This window comes from Mustela nivalis (assembly GCF_964662115.1).
Source record: "Mustela nivalis genome assembly, chromosome: 15".
NCBI lineage: Eukaryota > Metazoa > Chordata > Mammalia > Carnivora > Mustelidae > Mustela > Mustela nivalis.
Window position 1 is genome coordinate 24,054,767 of NC_139034.1, and position 24,173 is coordinate 24,078,939.

The 24,173-nt window shown below is 40.7% G+C and overlaps 1 protein-coding gene across 1 annotated transcript in view; it reads right to left on the bottom strand.

Moving 5' to 3' along the window:
• Positions 1 to 1,615: 1,615 nt before the first annotated feature.
• Positions 1,616 to 24,173, bottom strand: part of LHFPL6 (LHFPL tetraspan subfamily member 6) — a 236,095-nt gene continuing 213,537 nt past the window's right edge. The window contains exon 4 of the mRNA XM_082700490.1: positions 1,616 to 2,745. Coding sequence (XP_082556616.1) covers positions 2,627 to 2,745 — 119 coding nt within the window. The 3' untranslated portion in view covers positions 1,616 to 2,626. The remainder of the gene's footprint in view (positions 2,746 to 24,173) is intronic.

Consider the following 24,173-nt stretch of genomic DNA (forward strand, 5'->3'; position numbering starts at 1 on the left):
CAAGGAAAACTCCCATTTACATCACCAGCGTGTCCAAGCAAAAAAATCTTTATGAGGTCATGGAAATGAAGGGGTTCTGCCCCTTCATTGTATCTCAGTGAGCTGCCTGTGAATAGACACATTTGACAGACTTTATTATTGGCGCTGCTGTTATTATTATGAATCCTGATTTTTATTTGAAAGAAAGCACATGTAATTTCTTTTGGTAATTCTTAATAATTTAGATGCTCCTTATGAAATCCTGGGACATCTCGAACCAAAACCACAAATGACTAGTCAGGATTCGAGATACAAGGGTTTGCCATTTGACTGCATCCTGTTGGATTGATCAGCTTTTTATTCTAGTGAGGTTCACTAATGTCTAAAATCATATGGGTCACATAAAAATGACAATGTCGTCATTATATCTGTCCAAGAAATAACGTTAGTAAATTCCATAGAGAACTCCCACTTGATAATGGGAGTTAAGAAGTCATAATACTATTCTGACAGGAAGGTGCAGTTAAAAACATTTGAAAAGCACCAGCAGTAATGAAAATGATGGGCTCATTGAGGAAGCAAAGTGTAATCTCCTCTCGGCAGGAAATCACAGAGTGGAGAAGCCCCTGCTCTGAGGACAATGAGACACAATCAAAGGACATTCAGCCCGTTATGAATTAAGCATCTGAGAGCAGAATGACTTTTTCCATAGCAACAAAGCCTTCGAAAGTCCAGAATTTTATTGGCCAGACTCTTGTATTGTTCTTCCAGGCCAGCATGAATCCTCACACTGGATGATTAAAAGTACCAGAAGCAAGTGTGACATTCAGATATTCAGGCTCGGTTGATAAATATATAAAGAAACAATAGAAAATGTAGTTACACGTATAAATAACCAGAACGCTCAATTCCCCAATTCGAAAAGTATGCAATTTAGAAACTAATTGAAACTTAAGTTTAAAGGATTTGATTTAATAACTCAGTGTTGCCTAATAAAATAATATATCGATTACCCAGGATGCAATTTTTGCTCCTCAAAGTGTTGGTTCTGCTATGGGGTGATGGAAAGATCCAAATCCTTCTCTTTAGTCAAAGCTTTACTGGGAGCAGACATGTGAGAGAATCTTTTTCCAACGGCTAGGAACCCTAAAACACAGTGGTGTGAAACTTCCCCCAGCCCAGAAGTACTAAAGAAGCACACACTGTGTTGAAGGTGGAGTGGCCACAAGTCACAGGTGGCTTGTCATGACATTGGCATCACCCTGGACACCGTTGGCCCAGACACCTCCCCAACCATGACCTGGCTCTCGTTACCCCAAACCATGTCTGACTCTTGTCCAGATTCTCAAAGTCAATCCAAAATAGAATTGAAATTCTCTTATAAGAATTCGGTCAGGATTTAAATGTAGTTAGAATTCTAGTTGCAAAGAATTTAAGTTGAAAGTAGGGGCTCTTACCTACCTTTAATACCTTGTGTGCCTAGAACAATGCCTGGTTGGGTGATTCAAGAGAGAATTAATGGGAGGACTTAGGAGGCAAAGGGAAATTTATAGGACTGTTGGAGTTGAAAGGCTATATTTAGAAAATTAAAGAAGCAAACCCAACAACTGAAGTAACACTCCATGACTCATTTAACTATTGATCAAAGAGAATTTATTCACAGAGTTTTTCAAATACAAACAAAATAGCACTTAAAAATTTTTTTATACAAAATGAATATTGAAATAAATGTGGTACAGCACAGTACAATAATGAACAAAAGAAAACAAGATCTAATGAATGGAAAATGTCTCTCATTACTCTCACTCCTTCAACTGAATTCTCTTCCTGTCTACGGACAGGAAGTTGCCTCTTTACTTCATAAGAATATCATAGCAGAAGCTACTCAGATAAGGAAATCTTGCATATTTTTGAATAATATTGAAATACAAAGGCTTAACTCTAAATGTCTGTATAAACACTGAGCACATGTCGAGGGCATAACGAGTTTATGCAGGATATACAAAATACTGTAGAGTGGCTTATTGGTCCATTTATTAGGTTTAATGTATGCTTTATAAAGTGATAATACTGTATTTTAAGTGTACATTAAAAAGAAAACAGAGGAGTAATGCACCACTAACCCTCCCATACAATCTGTGTGACAATGGCTACGTTTGTGCGTGAGCATGTGTGAGGATGCGTATATGTCTGTATGTGCTTTCAGAAGCAACTTGACCTGCAGGGAACATCTGTGGGTTACCCTGCTTCCCAAGGTAACACTGTTTCTACTAGCCCTTTTAATTTTCAGAGTCCTCATCTTTAAAAAAAAAAAAAATCCAAAACCCTTGTTTGCATATATAGGTTTGTTTGGTGTGTGCATGTGTTCTACATTAACAATACTCTGTGGAAGAGAAACACCCAACACCCTACAATATTTTTAGCCTTTGGTCCATCTTCTCTCTTTTCCCATGTTCTCCATTTCTTTTGCAAATCTTGTACAACCCTTTGACACTATGTAATGTTGACCACTCCACTGGGTTTTGTTTCATTAGCACACTATGGATCAGAGAACCACCATTCCACCTTTTGATAGTAGCTGCATGTTTCAGTCTCTCCAGACGCCTTTGGCCTATCTTCTCCTCTGTTTGCTCTCAGTGGCTCCATGTCAGTAGGGGTACTGCTTCTGTTTCTTGCCCGAGAAGCAAGCAAGCCATGTGCACAGCAGCATGGAGGTGGCAGCCCCTGCTACCGTGCAATAGTAGGCCCAGCCAATCTCACACTTCCCTAGGGACACAGGAGAGGGAGAGAAAACAGACAGAGATCAGGATGATTTTTCAGGATGCTCTGTTATTTCTCCCCATGTGTATGTTCCTGGATACTGCAGCGAAACTGAAGTTAAAAGTGTATACCAACATTAAAAGTATGGTGTGCTCACTCAAAAGGAATGATAACAAGTGCTGAAAGCTATCTGAAGACTGAAGAAAGCCAGAATGGTTGTGTGCATTTCAGAAGGACCTCAGGCCCACGCCTCCTGCTCACGAAGAGGATAGAAGCCTATTCTCTTCCACCAGTGCCCACTCTTCTGGCTAAAGAAAAGGAGGAATGACAGCAATCAGGTTAGGGGAGATGGAAGTATTAGTTCTAACTGAAATCATTCAAACTGATATGCACAATGAAAAAAAATCAAAATGTAGATAACAGTCCTTCTGCAAAGGGGTCAGTCTGAGGAGGAGATCCATTTGAAGGATGATGCTAAAATGAATACTGCTGTTTTTATAAAATTGCCAAATGATTTACATTCTTTAGAATTGAAAAAAATTCCCAGGTTCTTCTGGGGTCAATACTTACCTTTAAATGAAAACATCATAAATGAGAACATAATGAAAAGGGTTCCAATGGGCCCTGACCTGTCAGAGTTGGATTAGTATTCCTGGTAACAACAACATACCCATAATACTAAAAATATAATTAGTAAAAGAAAGCCGCAATAGTTATTTTAATTTCAGGGAGAGCAGACTCCAAAGCAAGAACAGTTATCAGGGATAAAGAAGGGCATTACACAATGATAAAGGAGTGAATTTTCCAAGAAGACATAATAGTCTATAATGTGTGTATACCTATCAACAGAGCATCAAATTACATGACACAAAAACTGACAGATTTCAAGGAGAAATAGATAAATCCATTATCATGTTGGAGACTTCAACACCCTTCTATTGGAAATTGACAGATCCAGCAGGCAGAAAAAAATCTGAAAGGATATACTTGATATCAATCAACTGAATATAACTGACATCTACAGACTACTTCAACCAACAACAGCAGAACACACGTTCTTCTCAAGGTTACATGGAAAATACAGAGAGATGCCTGGACCACGATACTCACCTTAAAACACTGAAAAAATTAGAAATCAAAAATTTTCTAAAATGGAGTTAAACCAGAAATCAGTGACAGAAAGATCACTGGAAAATACCAAAATCTGTGGAGATTAAACAACACTTCTAAATAACACAGGGCCAAAGAAGAAATCTCAAAGAAATTAAAAAATAGTTTGAATTAATGAAAATGAATAGTTTGAATTAAATGAAAGTGAAAACACAACTTATCAAAATTTGTGGACTGCAAGGGAAACAGTGCTTAGAGAGAAATGAATGGCATCAAAAGCATATATTAGAAAGAAGAAAAATCTATAATCAATAATGTAACTTTCTGCCTTAGGAAACTATAAAAAGAAGAAAAAATTAAACTCAAAGTAAGTAGACGAAAATAATTGAGTTAGAGCAGAAATCATTAACATTCTGTGAGATCATCACTGCCTTAACACTAAAATCAGACAAAAACACAAGAAAACTACAAATCATTATTTTCATGAACATAGGTAAAAAAATTCTCAACAAACTATTAGCAAATTGAACCCAACAATGTATAAAAAGAATCATACACACAGCCAAGTATAATTTACCCCAAATATAAACAGCTGGTTCAGTATTCAAAAGTCAATTAATATACTGGGGTGCATGGGTGGCTCAGCTGGCTGAGTGTCTGACTCTTGGTTTTGACTCAGTTCATGATCTCAAGGTCTTGGGATCCAGCCTCATGTCAGGAATCCACACTTGGCAGGGAGTCTGCTTGAGACTCTCACTCTCTTCCTGGCCCTGAGGCTCTGTCTCTCTAAAATGGGTAAACTAATCTTTTTTTAAAAAGTCAATTAATACAATGTATCATATCAAAAGACTAAAAGAAAAAAAAAATCACATAATCATATTGATAGATGCAAAAAAAAAAAACCAGGATTTAACAAAAATCCAAAATCCACTCAGAATTAAAAAAAAAAAAATTCTCAGTGAACTAGGAATAGAGGGAAACTTTCTCAACTTGTCAAAGAACATCTAAAAATATTTACAGCTAATATACCTAATAGTGAGAAATGTAAAGCTTTTCATTTTCAGATTAATTCTCATTAGTGCCTGTAAGAAATTCAGAAGAATTTTGAGAGGCTACCATTTCAATGATCTTGACAAAACTATTTAGATATGGTTATCATTAAACTTCAATAAGAAAGCCCAATATTTTATTAATAGCTTCAGGGTAAAAGAAATGGCAGAGGAAGACTGCTCCATTGTACTGTGCTGTGCCTTTCCCACAAGGTAAGGATATCCCCTCTCATCACTCCTTTGCAACATTTTACTGAAGGTTCTAGCTAATGCGATAAAGCAGGAAAAGAAAATAAAAGGTATACAGATTGGGAAGAAGGAAATAAAACTGCCTTTGTAGTTGACATGATATAGAAAATGTGAAAGAATCCACAAAACAAAACAAAACAAACAAACAAACAAAACACTCCTGGAACTAATAAGCTATTATAACAAGGTCGCTGGATATTCAAGGGCAATATACAAAAGTCAACTGCTTCCTCTATACCAGCAATGAACAAGTGAAATTTGGAATTTAAAAGATAATGCCATTTACATTAGCATCCCCAAAATGAAATAATTAGGTATAAATCTAATAAAATATGTAAAAGATCGATATGAGAAAATCTACAAAACTGATGAACAGAATCAAAGAACTAAATAATTGGAGAAATACTCCATGTTCACAAATAGAAAGACCTAATAGTCTCAAGATGTTGGTCCCTCCCAATTTGGTTTATAGATTTAGTGCAATTCTATTCAAAATCTCAGAAAGTTATTTTGTGGATATTGACAAACTGATTCTAAAGTTTATATGAAGAGGCAAAAAGGCTCAGAATAGCCAATATAATACTGAACAAAATTCAACAAAGTTCAACCCAGCTAGAGGACTGATGCTACTCAACCTCAAGACTTACTATAAATCTCCAGTAATCAAAACAGTGTGGTAATGGAGAAAGAACAGGCAGATACATAAGTGGAACAGAACAGAGAGCCCAGAAATAGACCCACATAAATACAGTTAAGTGATCTTTAACAAAGGAACAGAGATGATAAAATGAAGCAAAGACAGTCTTTTCAATAAATGGTGCTACAATATCTGGACATCCACATGCAAAAAAAAAAAAAAAAAAAAACCAAAAAACTGGACATAGACTTTACAGTTTTTATAAAAATTAATCAAAACTAGATCACAGACCTATAGGTAACACTTAAAACTACAGAACTCCTCAAAGATAACATAACAGAAAACCTAGGTAACCTTGAGTATGGTAATGACTCTAGATAGAACTCAACCCATAAAAAGCACTATCCATGAAAGAACTAGTTGAAAGGCAGAACATCATTGAAATTAAAAACAAACAAACAAACAAAAACTCTGCTCTGTGAAAAGTAGTGTTAAGAGAATGAGAAGAGAAGCCACAGAGTGGGAGAAAATATTTGCAAAAGATATATCTGCTAAAGGAATCTTATCCAAAATACACAAAGCACACTTGAAATTCGACAATAAGAAAACCACCAACCTGATTTTAAAAATGGGCCAAAGATCCTAACAGACACTTTACCAAGGAAGATATATAGACTGCAGATAAGCATATGAAATAAAAAAATACTCAGTATTATATGTCAAAGGGGAATGGTAAATTAAAATGAGATACCGCTTTATACTTATTAGCACGACCAAAATCTGGAACACAGACACCAACAAATGCTGGTGAGTCTATGGAACCAGAGGAATTCTCACACCTGGTGGAGAGGATGCAAAATCAAACAACCACTCTAGGCGACAGTTTAGTGGTTTCTGATAAAAGCACACATACTCTTACCATATAATCCAGCAATCACACTCCTTGGTATTTACCTAAAGGAGCGAAAAAGTTACATCCACACAAAAATGTACACATGGATGTTTTTAGCAGCTTTATCCATAATTGCCAAGACTTCAAAGCAACCAAGATGCCCTTCGGAGCCAGGACTCAAACTTGGGTTCCATGTTCAAGAATAAGAAGTCATTAAACCAGAATATCGTATTGGAATTAATAAAATAAGTTTCTGCATTCATTCGTCCTCCCCTTCCCAAATTTTTTATAGCATTCAAATTATTCTTTTTGTGCGCGTGGAAGGAAGGCCTCTATATCTTTCATTGAACGCTGTCTTTTCTGCTTTAATTGTCATCCTTCTTTTAGCCAATCTTAACGATCTCATCAGAAAATGCTTTAACAATTTTCCTCTCTTTTCTTTTATCATTTATACATTACATTAGATACAAACACATACACCTAGATATTTGGATTTCAGTCATTGAACACAAACCATAGACTGAAAGCTATACCATTTTTAACGAAGTCAGTCATTTTCTCTTGTTCATTAATGACTTTTCTCTTGAAAAATACAAAGACTGTTAAGTGTAGCATGCGATTTGACTTCATATCCTTGCTCCATTTCCAGATAAGAAGGTGAGGTCAGGCAAGCTAAGTCAGTCATTGGCTTGGGGTCACCATAAAGCAATAGCAGGAAGATTACATCGAGGGCCTCCACATCTCAAGAGTACACACTAGCTGGGGCCACAGACGATAGGCCATGTGCAGTCTTGACCCTGGGGGTCATCCTTGATTTCTCCCTTTCCATATCGAATATTAATAACCATTTAAACATAGAAAACGTGCATTAACTACTTGCTCTGAATTGTTAGAAGAGCTTTACATGGAGTAAATACTAATGTATTGAATCCTCATAGGAACATGATGGGATAGGCACACTGAGATGGGAAAACTAAAGCCAAGAAAAATGCAATAACCTGCCTAAAGACTCACACTCAGTCAGTGGCAAGTCCGTTGCCTCTCTCCAAAATGTATCCTCTGCACTACCACTCCTCAAGTGCCTGCCTGCACCCTCCTGAGGTCTTACCTGTCATCACTGCTCTCCTGTCTTCCCTGCTTCTGCTATGGTATCACCAACAGCAAAGCAGGCAGCTATCGTTGTAAAAATAAGTCGTGTTAAGACCCTGCCTCACTTAAAATTTCCTAATGGATTGTCAAACATCCATCTCCTTCCAATGGCCTATCAGGACTTGAATGAGCTGTTATCTGCCTACTTTTCAAAACTCATGGCCAACTTCCCTCTTGTCTTTTTTCTTAATAGGCTGGGCTGCCCTCTCTGGACCTCAGGAGGCTTGTTGCTGGCTTTAGGCTTCATGCCCATTATTCCTTCCACTCAGAAAGCTCTTCTCCAGGTCATTAGGCAGCTGGTTCCTTCTGAACGGTGGCTACGTAAAGATATGCCCCACCCCCAACCTGCTTCATCAGAGTCAGAATACTCCTCTACCTCACTTTATTGCCTCAGTTTAGCAAGGTTTGTGACTACTGTGTGTGTGTGTGTGTGTGTGTGTGTGTGTGCGCCTGTGTGCACATGGGTGTGTGTGTTCAATTTCAGTCTCTCCCACTAGAATGAAATCTTCAGTTAGGGGAGATGTTTGTGTATTTTTTTCCCTACTCTACCCCTACAACAGTGTCTGGCCCATAGTAGGAACTCACTAAATGAATGTTGAATGAAAGGGAAAGAAAAAGAAAAACAGAAAGAAAGAGAGCAAAGTAGGCAAATAGCCAGTCCCTGAAAAACAGAGTAAATCTGGAATTTTATTATAACTCTCAATTATTTATTATAAAAATAACCATAGTCCTGTTCTGACATGGAACATTTGGAGAGAAGTTGCCAAACTAATTTTATAGCATTTACAGCCTCATACAGTGTGTGTTAATTGAATAGGTTAATAGATCCTGAAAGATCACATCTCCACCTCAGGGTGGGTCTCACGGGCACAGTGACCTCCATCAATACTCATGGATGTACTAGGTATTTTTCAAGGGTAACAGAGTCCCCCTCGGGGATCAAATTTTCTGATAACCATCTGCAAAGGTGTCTAGGGAATAATCTCCACTTGTAAGTCTCAGGAATAATCTCCATTTTGAATTATTCTTCATCTGGATTAAATAAATCTAGGAGGGAGAATTAATGGGTAGCTGAGAGATGGCAAATAATTTAGAATCTTTCAAGAAGTCAGCAAAATTTGTGGGCAATCCATTCAGCCTAGGGCTCATAACATGGAACACAATCAATCATTCATTAATAACAAGGTATTGACCTACACCAGTTCCATGACCTAACAGGAAAAGCCGAGGACATAATTCTTTATTAATTATAGGACACTTATTCAAGAAAAAGAACCTGTTAAGGGCAGTTGTTTGAAAATAGTCCAAGGTGACAGTAGCCATGTATATTAAATAAAGATGAAAAAGAAGATACTGGGCGCCTGGGTGGCTCAGTCCCAGGGTCTTGGAATCAAACTCTGCATCAGGCTCCCTGCTTGGAAGGAAGCCTGTTTCTGCTTCTCCCACTCACCCTGCTTATGTTCCCTATTTCGCTGTCTCTCTCTCTCTGTGTCAAAGAAATGAATAAAATCTTTAAAAAAAGAAAAAAAAAAAGACAAAGAAGATACTAAAGAATTAACTACTGAGGACCCAGGAGAGAGAGAATCATTTATTTTTTTCTCCAGGGAAGTTAAAGGAATATAGGGACTCTTAACTGGCCAGGCTGGTAGCAGATGGTAAAGATAATCGACCGAATTCCTTTATAGCCTTTAATTGGTCCTGAGTTCTCACCCTTAGCTTCTGATCGTGCTCTGCTCCTAAGAGCTACCCTTGCAACCCTCTTCAGAAGACCCATGAGTGTGGAGCCTCCTTGCCCCATACTCTCAGAGAACTTAAGTGCCCCCTGGTGTAGTCAGTAGCCAATGACTGACGGTGCAGGAGTACAAAAGTCTATTTTCTCACCTCGAGGTGAGGCACACTCTGCGGTGGAATGAATGTTCCAGAGCCGCAGAGAGGGTGAGGCTGGGACCTCACCGCAAATGGCACCCTTGCCGGGCATACACCCCTTCACTACTTCCCATTCTTCCCATTTCCTTACTGGTTTCTTGAATAGGAATCCTCTTCTCAGCATCTGCTCTGGGAAACTTGATTTAAGACAAGAGCAAGTGAACAAAATCTCTCTTATTTTTTTTTTTTTTTTCTTTCTCATAATAAAGGTTTTTGAGGTTTCAGCTGTCCGAGACTTAACCACGCCACCCATCTAACCCAATCTACCCGGGCTCTGCTGTCGCTGAAAGACCCACAGAATCGAGTCTTCAGATGAGGGAATAAAGGCAAAAGAAAAAAAAAAAAAGTCCCTTATGACTTCTATATAGCCCCTTGACAAAGTCCTTGAAACAGGCAGAGCGACCTCCCTCTGGGAGCTCAGCAGCTACGTCCTTACTACTCTGCTAAGGACAAACGCCAACCATAGGCTAACATCCCAACCCTCTAGGATCCTGTGAGTCTACTTAAACATACATAAATTCCTTTGGAAACTTCCTTTATCGCTACCCCTAAGATAAATGTTAGCCATCATCCCCCCAAGCATACGGCCCACTGATTTACATCTGAAGGGTCTCATGATTAGGGGCTTAGGAGACAGTAATAAATGACCTTTTCTAACAATAGCTAGCCCCCTCAAGGTTCTAGAAACCTTGCTTCCAAAATTCCTTAGAGACTGACTTAACGCTATCCCTAACCCCTTCCCAACTTGAAAGCAGATAATTGGCCATTCCCGACCACTTCAGGGCAGTTCTTTCTGCCTACGGGTCTTGTCCCCGTATTTTAATAAAACCACCTTTTTTCACTTTTTTCACTGAAGACATCTCAAGAATTCTTTCTCCACCATCAGCTCTGAACTCTTAACATTTCCTACAGCATTCAGCAGCCGGTGTCTACACTACTGTCTTCCTAAGGACAGATCAACTCCATGTCTTGTTAAATCTATCTGTATCATTTCTAATAATTGTTTTTGGAGCCCTTCTTGTTGTGTTGTAAAACATGTAGTCAACTCATCAAACCAGCTGTTTATCAGATGCAAATAGAAAGAAAGGAAACTAGGGGCGCCTGGGTGGCTCAGTGGGTTAAAACCTCTGCCTTTGGCTCAGGTCATGATCCCAGGGTCCTGGGATGGAACTCTGCATCAGGCTCTCTGCTCAGCAGGGAGCCTGCTTCTCTCTCTCTCTGCCTGCCTCTCTGCCTACTTGTGATCTCTGTCTGTTAAGTAAATAAATAAAATCTTAAAAAAAGAGAAAGGGAACTAAATAAAGTTATTCAAAAAGTGTGCCATAGGAAAAGAAAATGAGAATGTCATCAGATATTGCCACAAATTACTCATATATGCAAATATATGTGTGTAATCTATACATTTTGTGATTTAAATTTAGCAACTGGCTCAGATCCTAAATAAGCAACAAATGTTCAGTGTGATTTAGAAGAAAAATAGTCCTCTATTTCAGATACAAAGACTTTCTCTTACTACGTAATTCGTAAAATACAGAATCATTAAATCAATATGGATTTATTCTGGTATTTTACATTATTTAGAAATATAGTCAGCCCATCAAACTATCCTCAAAAGAATATACAAAAAAAGCATACACACACACACACACACACACACACACACACACAGACACACACGTGTCTTTTGAGAAGCAGGGAAGGGAGAGGGTCAATCTGATAAGATCAAGATGTGTCAATAGGATTTAGGTAAATCTAGAGAAACACTAAGTCGTCTAACCCCTGATTCTTGATTCTTAATTCCTTTCCTCCCATTCTTCCTCTCCCCCTCAATTCATTCATTGATTCAACAAGTATTTATTAAGTGGCTACACTGACTAGGAATCACTGGGTGGTGGGGATCTTGTTGGAGACAAGATAGATACCGAGACTGCTCACAAGCAGTCTTGCCTAGTCAAGGAAGTACGAAACAATAATCATGCAGATAATTATATAATGATAACCGAGACATGTCCTTTGAAGAGAAAAAAAATTTGAGGATGCTAAGACACAAGGAATCTTTAGAATGTGGTCAGTGAAGGTGAGCCTTAAGTTAGATGTGAAATAGATGTTGAAACCTGGAAGAAGAGTAGGAACAAGCCAAGTGGGAATGTGAAAGGCCAGGGGAAGAGTGTACTTGCACTTGGGGGCAGGGAAATGGAGAAAGAGGGGCATATGTAGGTCTTGTTAAAGCATTGCTCAAGAAAGAAAGGAATGCCACTTTGGGTATAAACAAGAGATGACCACCTCCAAAGTTGGAGAGCTTGAAGCCTAAAAACCTTCTCCAGAATTTTCACCTGTATTAGTAGACAGGAATGTAAGGTATTCAACATTTATCAATAAATCTTAAGCACCTGTTACAGGGGTTGCAATGTTACACGAGCTGGAGATCCAGCAGCGAACAAGATCGAAAGGGTCCTCGGTCTAACAAAGTTATTGTTCTAGTAAGATCGACTCTCAAGAATCGCTCACGTCACTTGCATTATTTTGAAACCATCCCTTGGATATTTTGGAGAAGTTCAGTTGGATAAAATTAACCAGATACAAGAGAGATTCTTTTTTCATGAAACATAAATACAAATACAAAATATCTAGAGTTCGTGAAAGTTCTGTGACTTTCCAACTGCACACTGAACACGCTGTACTTTGAAGTTCTCCACAAGAAAAAGAAAAAGGAGAGTTTTTTTTTTCCCCTTTGAGCACGATTCTATTGTTCAAAACCGCATGATTCATAACAAGAAATTAGCACCATGTTTTACAATAGTAAGAGGAAAAAGTCTTTTTCAGTACCTTAGGCTATCAGGAAAGTTGCTATGTTTTCAGTGGCCTGGTGGTCCCAGAGTAGTAGTAAAAGGACTAAAGGAAACCAGGAAATGCGGGGCCATTCTTCCAAGGCCCCTCCCTCCCCTTGTCAAGGCAATAAATACTTATTATTATAATGCAAACCAAAAGCATTTTACTAGAGGGCAAGTTCTGTCTGTGATCCCTTCAGGAAATTAGAGAAGCAAATCTGTTTCAACTTTCCCTTTTGCTCTCTCTTTCTCTGTAATGCTCCATCAGACAGGACTCCAAGCTTGCTTGGTTGGCAAATTGCTGCTTTCAACAATGGGGAATACTATTCCTGACAGATAAAATAGAGGTTAATGGGACAGAAAGCAGCAATCCATGGCCACCTGCCAAGTCAATGGAAAAAGATGCTTGGCAGCGTTCCAGGGCAGGACCAAAGGGGAGATGGGGTGTGGCTGTTTTTTTCCAGAAGGCTCAAGTTTGGTTTTGGTGGGGCTTGTGTCAGTAAAGGAGACAGAAGACAAAGTACAAGGAATCCAGCCTGTCTAGGAATAACAGTGGAATTCCAGAAATCTTTTCATCTTTTGAGGAAATGGCAGTTTAACCTCTGCTTTTCCATTAATTGGTCTCATTAACATTTCAGAGCCTACTGTCTGATACTGAGTCCGCCTGCTCTCCTTTGGTATCCAGGTGCTTAGGACAATGCCCAGACCACAGCGGATGTTGGCTATATGTTCCTGGCATGAATGAGTATCCGACACGGTACTTGTGCTGAGAAGAGGAATCTGAAATTAGTAATTATGTAACACCTGTCATGTATACAGACTGTGAACCAGGCGAGGAACAGTTTGCAAGGGGCATCTCTTCCTCCATCATTTTTGCCTCTGATGCTTTCCAGAAACTGGAGAAAAAAATCTGATTGTATTTTCCCATCGTGATTCCCAGTGTGAAGATGAAGAAACTGAGTTACATGCAAAGTAGGTAACTTGCCTAGTATCTCAAATAAATGGTGTAGCTTGTTGATGTGGGAAACTTGTTGATGTACTCGTTGATGTGGGAAACAAAGGAAAAAGAGAAAAAAAATTAAATTTCCTTACTGCCTACAGCCCATCGACAAGTCCTTGAAACAGGCAGAGTGACATTCCTCTAGGGACCCAGCTGCCTCAATGCTGATATTGCTAAGGGCAAAAGGCAATCTTAGTCCAAGTCCCATGACCCTCTTAAGTCTTCTTGAACATATAAAAATTCCTTTGGAAACTTCCTTTATCTCTGCTTCCCAAGATACATGTTGGTAATCATCCCCCAAGCAGATGGCCCACTGATATACATCTGGAGGGTCTCATGACTAGGGTTTTGCTAGACAGTAATAAGTGACTTTTCCCCCAAAATAGCTAGCCCCCTCAAGGTATTAGAAACCTTGTTTCTGAATACTTGGGAGGCTTACACTACCCCTAACCCTCTCCCAACTCGAAAGTACTTAATGTGTCACCCTTCATGACCCTAGCACAGCTCTTTCTACCCACACAGGTCCTGCCCCCTGCTTTAAGAAAACCACCTTTTTGTACCAAAGATGTCTCAAGAATTCTTTCTTGGCCATTGGCTTCGAACCTGAATGTCTTTCCTACATCACTATCACTTGTCTTTGTTAGAACTTAACATGCCAAGGAGAAATAAAATATATTTGACCCCTTGGCATGTATGGGTCTCCTTAGAATACTCCACATCCCTGTGTCCACCTTGCATGGTTCTAGTTATTAAAGGCCTGCCTCTGGCTGACTTGGCCCCCAGTTCCCAACGTGGCAGAACCCAACCAGCACTCTCTTGGCAATCCCAAGCCTTCTAGAGAATGTGGAGAGGTCGGGTCCAGGAAACGTGCTTGATGAATTCAGATAACTGATTCTCCCTCCGTGTGAACCTGGCTCTGAGTGTGCCCCAAACTGCGTGTTAGGACCCTTCCCTGACTCTGCCCCTGAGGAGCCGAGGGAGGGTTCCAGGTCCTAGGTGCAAGCCAGCTTCCTTCTCAGGGCACTGTCAGGAAACCCTGAGTAGTCGGCAGGAGCCATGATGCCATCCTCACCCCTGTACAGAGATGTGGACCCAGGGCTCCCCACTGCTTGCAACATTGCTGTAACATAACAGAAAACAAGGTATCGCTCAGGCTGCCCCGCCCTCTCACTCCTGCCCTCTGACAAAACTCCTGGCGTGCTGCCCTCCCTGGGCTCTGCATTTGAACCTGAGCAAATTCCCTCACCCACCCCCATCTTCTCCTCTCTTCACTAGGTCACTTCCATGTTTCCACCCTTGTGGCCACAAGGGCCTGAGTCCAGATATCACAAGACGACTGACTTCTTTTATCAAGGTTGAATATCTTTCTTTTGTGATATTTTAAAATGTTCACCAGGCTAAGATATAATGCAAAGCCTGTGTTTAGAAAAGCAGCAGAAGTTTTCAACGTCATCCTTTCTGCTGTATAAATAATGAGGGCACGAAGGTGGAACGATCAGTGGAGAGACAGAAACTTTTGTCCTCTTCAATACCAGGGACAAAAGTTGGATACATCTTCCTCTCTTGAATGAATTCCTTCATGTCACTGAATAGTCAGACCATCCTGTCTGCATAAGCATTAAAAAAAAAAAAAAAAAGACAACAACCAAGAACGAAAAGAATCTATCGCAGGACCAAATTCCATTTGTTCTTTTGTGAAGTGACTGAACAAAGGTGTCACTAGTAAAAAAGAAACAAGTTTAAACCTTTGGCCTCAAACCTACAAAGGCTTTCATTCCAACGTTTAATGGAACAAGTGGTTAAAATGCTCTTGTATGTCTGAAAAGAGAAGAGAAGAATGAACACCCACACTTGGCTGCTGGGTACAAAACGGAGAGGTAAAAAGATGGAAGGAAGAAAGTACATGAAGTGTGGCTCTTTCTCAAGGTCATGGGCTCGTGCCTGTCTGTTCATTACTGGAAGAATAAACTCTCTTGTACACAGCTTCAGGGCCCCGTTGATTTATTTATTTGTTGGTTTGTTTATTTATTAAAAGACTGATTCATTTATTTGAGAGAGTGAGAAAGAGAGAGAGCGTGAGCGAGAAGGGCAGAGGGAAAGAGAGAATCCCCAGCAGACTCCATGCTGAGTGCAGAGCCCAATGCAGGGCTCCATCTCAGGACCCTGAGATCTTGACCTGAGTGGAAACCAGGAGTTGGATGCTTAACCGACTGAGCCACCCGGGTGATCAGGGGTCCAGCCGTACTGTATTCTGGGTATCCTGTAGGGACTTGCTTTCTAAAAGCAGATCTCAGGCATGCCCCGTTAGTACCTCCTGAAAAAATAGACAGTGGGGGGGTGTGGGTCATGGTAGAATCCCTCAAATCCTAAGCACCGAATGTCCCAAAATGCCCTAGAAAGGGGAGGCCATGTTCATGCCTCCTACATTTCTAGAGCAGCACCACAGTGAATGGCCCCAGTGTTTTTCCTCAAGGTCTGTGGTTTTTGTCTCAAACAGAGCAGGCTGACTCTATCTGCCTGTCCTGCCCCTCATACCCAGGCTCAGGATACTGAACAGTAGGGTCTGAAGTCTCTGGAAGTTGAATGAGACCTTTCCCCCCAAACACAGAGTATGCCTCAATGAACGATAACTAGCTCTGAGCACTGGAACCACTTCAACAAAAAGAGGAGGCACGAAATGTCTTCAGAGATCCACCCCCTCCAACCTTCTTTGTTTGCCCTACTTTCTCCACAGAGTTAACCAGGATGTTAATAAAAATATAAAATGCAAATAAATAAATAAATAAGTTGGATCAGAACCTAATGCCACCCCGCCCCCCTCCACACATGAAGAACATAAAATGCAGAAGTGACACTGGTAAGGACTGACATACTCAAGCTATGGCCTGAGTAAGTATTTTCACAAGCATGAATGTCAAAGGGAGCAGGGATTTACTCTCTGGAAGAGGTAAGATAGGCATCTACAAAGAGCCCGTAATAGCACCATGTCTAAGGAGATAGGTTATGGGTAAATTCTGATCCGAAAATATATGTCAGCCTTGTAAATTTGATCCAGTCCAGCTTCATTCATTCAGCAGCTGGAGCAGGAAGAGTGAGGCCAGGGCTCTCCAGAGGAGTCCACGAAGGGCAGTGCCTGGTGTGCAAGCTCTATACTCAATTATGACTACGTGCCATCTGGGTCTCAGACTGTAGGGGGAAAAAACCGTTCTGAAATACAAATTAATTCTTTTTTTTTTTTTTAATTTAAATCATTAGCCAACATACAGTACATCATTAGTTTTTGATGTAGTGTCCAGTGATTCCTTAGTTGTGTATGACACCCAGTGCTCATCACAATGGTATACATTTCTCTTCTGGAACGCCACAAAAATTCTGCTAAAAAGCCTTAACGTTAACTCGCTCTATTGTGTCTCTCCTGTCCCCAAAGAAATGTTTTAGCTTGAACTTGAGGGTGAGGAGCTGAAGAAAAAAGAAAAGTTTTGCCCAAGTACTATGTACTATCTCCCAAGGAAATGGTGCTAGCTATCCTCCACTTAGGGATTTACCAGAAAACCCATTCGAGTCTCATATCTGCACATTTACAAAAGGGCTGGACTCTCAGAATGATAGCTGGGCTTGCCCTGAAGCTCAGTAGCCTGAGCCCAGACATACATCAGGGACAAAAGACATTTCTACTTACTGTTATTACTACTACTGTCACTAGCAATATATTCTTTCTTTCCTGAAATCTTAATATGACCTAATATCATAATGTAGGTTTGGACAGCGAGCATTTTTTTAAGCAGCTGGAGACTTTAAATACTACTTTGTGTTTGTTATTTTCTGCGACTAGAAAACCACATAGCAGAACTAAAATCCAGAACAAGTAATACTCACTATAAGAAAAGCCCAACAAATTCCATTTCTCACATGTATAGTTCTACACTTAAAACGTACCAAGGTAAGAGCTAGATTAGATAATAGTATTGCATCAGTGTTAATTTTCTTATTTTGGTAACTGTACTCTATGTAAAAGGACACTACTTTTAGGAATTATTCCCTTAAGTGCCTAGGGTTGGAGGAGCGTTGTATCTGAGAGAGACAGAATAGAGCAGGAAGGTTGGGAGAGAATGATAAAGCAAATATGATAAAATTTAATATTAAGAGAATCTGGATGAAGAGTATATGAGAATCCTTTGTTCTAATTTTATAACATGTCTATAAATCTGAGCTCATTTAAAATCAAAATTAAATGAATATAAAAACTTAACTATATATTTTATATATACATGTGTACATATACATACCCCCATGTATATAAATATGCATATACACATACATATACATACACACACATCTATATATAAAATGAGTGGGCAGCTTTTATGCTTGTAAACAAATATAAAGAGCCAGAACTCAATAAAGAGTCATATGGCATGCAAAATGAGACATCTGCATAAGGGCAATTTTTGTTACGTAATTTTCCTTGTGAAAATAGGCATCCACCCTCTTCCACTCCATTTGCACAAGTTACTCTGCTGAGTACAGCCCTCAGCGGGGGGTCTGAGGAGTCCCTGCCCTCTAGCTGCACCCCACCGAACACAAAAGCTCACGCCCTTCCCGCCAAGCACAGCCTGCCCCAGCGGACCACAGCCAACACAGCCAACAGCCTGCAGATTAAATTTACCTAAAGAAAGAGGACATTCTAGCATTAATCATAAAAGAGTGTGAAACACTAGGGGAGCGGCATCCAGGGGCAGAATGCAGGTGTCCAGGTGAGGAACAACTGGAGCCCCGGATCATTCTCCTCCTCCCAGAGGCGCACGGCAGAAACACAGAGAGTCCCTTCGCCTCCACAAAGTGTCTTCAGGCTAGCGGTTGTACATGCTCCCTGTGGGAAACATCACTTCCCACTGAAGGAGAGGGGCTTTTCCAGCTGATAAGACTTTACAGGAGCAAAGCATATGCTCTGTAAGAAAAAACTACAGGAGGTGTATGTGCCATCAAAGTCATCCCTGGCAAGTCCAGCTGAGAGCAGGATGCCAAGTCAGCACGCGGGGTTAGGGCTACAGTAAGAAACCCAGCTTTGTCAAGAACCAGCGCATCACACCTGGGTTTCTGCATCCGTGGGACTTTTCCTCGCTCCTCCTCCTTCCACCTAGCCTATCACGGCATCAGGGATTTCAGAGCAAACGAACATTTGAGAAGGATCATCTAGGGCAAGGGTTGGCAACCTTTTTCTGAAAAGGCCAGGTAGTAAATATTTTAGGTCAAAAAGCAGCCACGGATGCCAAGTAAACACACGAGGCTGGCTGCATTCCAATAAAACTTCTGGAAAACACAAGTTCTGGACAGATTTGTCAGATGGTGTGCTCACATCCTTGACATTGGTCACCTCCTGTATTTTGCCAGTGACGTTAATGTAGCTCAGGAGACCAAGGTCACTTTCCCAGGTCTCTCAAATGTCCAGCAGGAGAGTCTTTCTCCTGGTCCCAATCCAAATCCAACCCAATTTCCTGGTTCCAATCTAAAGCCGGGCACTGAGGCTGGGTTATTCTTAACCAAAAATCTAGTCCTGCCTGAGTAACTGGGTGATAAGTATGTATACCATATCATTACCTACCTGTACTTTTAAAGTTAACCTCACAAAGCCAAAGCAAAGAATTACAAAGTTGTGAGGGGGGAAAAAAAAAACCTCTTTTGCCAACAAACCAGTGGAACAGATGTTGTCAGTATAAATAAATCACCAGCATGAAAACAACTCTCAGTCTCTAGACAAAAAACGAGCAGGGTTAGATGAATAGACAAAATGTGGCATATCCATATAACAGAATATTACTCAGCCATAAAAAGGAATGAAGTTCCAATATGTGCTACAACATGGACGAGCTTTGAAGATACCGCACTAAGTGAAAAAAGGCAGACACCAAAGGACAAATATTGCAGGGTTCCATGTAGGAGCTAATTTGAATAGGCAAATTCACAGAGACAGAAAGCAGAACAGTGGTTCCTAGGGTCTGGCGGTTGGAAATAATGAAGAGTTATTCTTTACTGGGTACAGATGCTATTTAGGATGATGGAAAAGTTCTGGAAATAGAAAACGGACAGTGATGATGATTGTGCATTGTGAATGTACTTACTGCCACTGAACTGTTCACTTAGAAATGGTTGAAATGATAAATTTTACATTATATACATTTGGCACAATGTAACGAAAAAGGGGCAGTGTTACCTGGAGGTAGAGAACAGAGTCCGTCAGAGAAACTGGTTCTGGAATACCCGAAGAACAGACATCTGGGTGATTTTGCTGGGTGTGGCTGCACAGGAAAGGACATTTCATGTCCTCTCACATCGAGGCTGTCAAGGGTGTTCCTGATCCTACCACACCAAGCCTGCTCACTGTTTTTCCTTTCCATCAGACCCATTTGGGTCCTTCCTCTTAAACTCTGCACTGACTCAAGGCCCTGGATCCTCCCATCCTGAATTCCGATAAAAGCCCCATAACTATGAAACAGGTGGCAAAGATGCTTTGCTCATGTAGCATTCCTGCGACACAAAGATGGCCAGACAAAATAAAATAAAAAAGAAAAGAAAAGAAAAGCAAATTTCCCTGGTGCTTCCAGAAACATAATCAATTTCAGTGTAAGTGTCAGAAAAGCAGGGTGAGTACATCTGAATTCTTACCATCCCACCAATCAAATGGACCTCTGTTCCATGGTCCAGTAAATGATTGTGTTAAGATATTTGCAAGATCTACACATGAAAAACGGTTTCCCCTTTGTCCCGTCTGGCCAGCTGAGTCTTTGCTAGTGCAGTTGTTATCAATCTTTGCCAAATCCATCCTAAAAGTGTCACTAGAGATGATGCCACTGTTAAGGTGGTAAGTCACACACATTGGCTCCATATACACAGTGCACACTGGTGGCCTTTGTGTTCCCGCTGTGAACCGACACAGAATCCCATCTCCGTAGCGGGGAGCCTGAGATCATCAGGAGTGAGTGGGGTTTATTCAGTGTGTGGTGACAGATTATCCTTTGGTTTCTGTCTTTCGCTGCCATTTCTAAAGGCTGGAACAACCTGAAATTCAGCTCCCCTGACTCATAAATGGCCACGAAAGACAGTGTGAAGGGACCTAGATTGTCTCTAATTGCTGGTCCTCCGTATAGCCTGCACCTGCAGCCGATTTTCCAGCAAACCGACAAGAAGAGAGCTCTCTACCTTTTAAGAGTTTGGAGACCACTTGGCATGAAGCAAGCACTGGAGCAATGTTCTAGGGCAGGGTTCTGTTCCCTTGGGCAACAAACCACCAGAAATCCCCCAAAGACTGGGAATTAAGCTGTTCAGGGATGATCATGCTGTGGCTGCCATTCCTAAGGGCAGCATACACGTAGTCGGAATGCTTCAGTGAAGCTGGGTCTCTCGCTAAAATATGAAAATATGTACCTCTCAGTACTGGTGGGTAGACATGCACTTCTCCGAGTTCCCCAAGTGTTCCATTGTCCCTTTCCTGCCTCTCAGAACTCTAGAGAATCCTAGCCTCCCGTCCCAGAAACCCAAGAAACAGTGCCTGGCAGAGCAGGGTTTCCAGGGCTGAAGTCAAGATTTGTCTTGGTTTGGATGGGTCAGGGCCTCTGAAAAACTGGTTGTTAGATATTTCGAATATCACTGGGACTTCGAATAATGGCTGGATGCTTGGATGGATGCTTAATCCCATCATGCAAGGACAGGGAGTATGGTTAACTCTCTGAGCTAATCCACAATCTTGAATGTCTTTAATCTCACTGGCAAGAATCCATTTTTAACATTCATCATAGTAATCAGTGAGATGTTAATTCTACCAGTAAAAATCCATTTCTGATGGGACGATCCTAATAGTCAAGCTTCTGGTGTTGGTTAAGTTATGGAAAAATGAATGCTGTGTTAACCCGCCTTGAGTATCTGTTCTGGAAGACACACCTGAGTTGTGACTTAACCTAATTGATCACACCTCTCTCTATATCCTGGAGTATTTTCAAAGGAATCACAGGCATTATGACAGTAGTGTCAAGAACTGTGAAGAGTGAGATTTTACTCTTCTTGCATGCTAGCAAATCCAATTGCCGTCATTTCACAGATGCTGGAAAAGCCAGAAGGCTCCCAGGTCGGGGGTGGAGGAGTACATCACTCACAGCTCAGCAAGCAGCCTGAACTTCATGTTTGCATCCATCCCTCGCCTCCCACCTCACAGAGGGGCTGATGTGGCAAACCAGTGAGTTTGGGTCACAGTTGAGGAATCCCATGCTTAGGGAACCCCAATTTTTTATAGCAGACTGCAAACAAATCTGCCCCATTTTTTTTTTTTTTTTAGATTTTATTTATTTATTTGAGAGAGAATGAGAGAGAGAGCATGAGGCAGGGGACAGTCAGAGACAGAAGCAGACTCCCTGCAGAGCAGGGAGCCTGATGCGGGACTCCATCCTTGGACTCCAGGACCATGACCTGAGGCAAAGGCAGACACTTCACTGGCTGAGCCACCCAAGTGCCCAAATCTGCCCAAATTTTGACCCACAGGGAGACATTATCTTTGTATACTAAACATGAAGCAAACTTGTCCTCTGTTCCAGCAAGCAGGATTCAATAGGTTCCAAGGCTGTTTGGTATACAAACATCTTTGACCAGACAGTTGAGGACCAAGAGCTCTCAGGACATGCTGAAGAACTGTCTCCTGGTACTGGCACCAGTACAACTGGCCAGCATTCTAAGTGGAAACATAATCAATTCACTAGGAAGGTCATTTTCACAGCTAAGATTTCAAAGAAGAATTGGTGGATGGGAGTACCTATTTGCAATGATGACTATTGTAAGTATGATGTTTTCCCCTACAACATCCCCCCGACAAACACTTTCACAGACAATGAAATCAAGTCAAAATGGTTCAGTGGCTTTCCAGTTTCAGGGTTGGGGGGATTTGAGGACTGTTGGCAGGTAAAATCTAGAGGTCAAGTTTCTTAGCCTCCTAATACCAGACTTCGAATATGGATTATCAGAGGTTCTAACTCTTCTGATGTCAGGAACATATTTGAATACTATATAAGGGCTACAAATAAAGTCTCCAGAAATCAGCATGGGCACACAGGCATATAAAATTTGCACACGATTTCAGTGGTGTCACAAATTTCTGAAGCCTATTAATGGACTTTGGACCCTTGTATGATCCAGAGACACCAATCCCCGGAACAAGGCTTACCGCAACATCAAACTCATTTACCAGTTGTCATCAAAACATCCAGTTGCCAGGCCAGAGTTGTTCACTATCCAGATACCATGTAGCTGGCATTCTTAGCTATCCAAAGCATGACCCCAAATCAGGAGATAAGGAAAAAAACAAAAAACAAAAAACAAACTATCCAGAGCATACAAAAATCAGTACTTCCAAGATACATAGTGCCCAGAGACAGAGTTGAACTGTGTTCCTTTATTTAAGATTATTTAGAGAGAGAGAGAGGGAGAGTACCAGGGGGAGGGGCAGAGGGAGAGAGGGTCTTAAGCAGACTCTGCTGAGCACAGAACCCAGGGTGGGATTCCATCTCACTGCCCTGAGATCATGACCTGAGCCAAAACCAAGAGTCAGGTGCTTAACCAACTGCGTCACCTAGGTGCCCTGAATTGTGTTCCTTTGAAAGCATGACTTTAAGATGATTTATGATGATTAGATTAGAAAGCACACAAATCAGAGGTGAGTGAATAAGGAGAGAAAAGTATAATTAATAACTGCAATGAGTAATTGCTGACAGTATCTCATAAACCTGGAGCAAAACGACAGCAAAAACCTGAAGGAACTCAAAAATTTTTTCACTCTCAGTTATTCAGCATAAAGGCAAATAACTCTACAAACGTCCTTCACTCTTAGGAGTGACTCCTTCTAATCATATGAGAACATAATTGCTAATGATTTTTTTTAAAGGCTTGCTTTTGTTTTTTGTATGTTTCATATATTCTGGCTAAAATGATGGATACTGGCTATCAAACATGCACATCCTCAAACTATTTCAACATGATTAGAACAGGAAGTGTGTTGGCCTTTAAGGCAGAAAGGAGGGGCTACTGGTTACCGTAGGTCGTCTGTGTAGAAAGCACCTTCCCCCTCATCACATTTAATCCATTTAATCCTTTCAATGGGCCTGTGAAGTAATTATTATCACTGCCTTTTAGAGACTGAAGAACTAAAATTCGGACAGGCCAAACACCTGTCCAGAATCCCACATCCAGGAGCATAAAACTGGGATTGAAACCAGCCCATGTTTTCCCCATTAACTTATTCCTTTAAGGGGAAAATTCAGTACTCTGGAATAATCTATTCATATGAAATTTTCCAAAAAGATCTCAGGAATGAGTCTTGCTCTACAAAGTCTCTACATTAATTAGTTTTTGTCAACATTCCACCAGGTTAAAAATCAGATTAGAACAGATCAGCCTTTTGATGACTTTGTTATACTTTTGGTTTTATTCTAAAACACATTTGATGTGTTAATAACCAATAATGCCTGCAAATATCTATTTCTAAACAGAAGATCTGCTAAGGAGGGCAAGTGGAACAAAGACAACAAGACACAGTAAAGGCACAAAACAAGTGAGT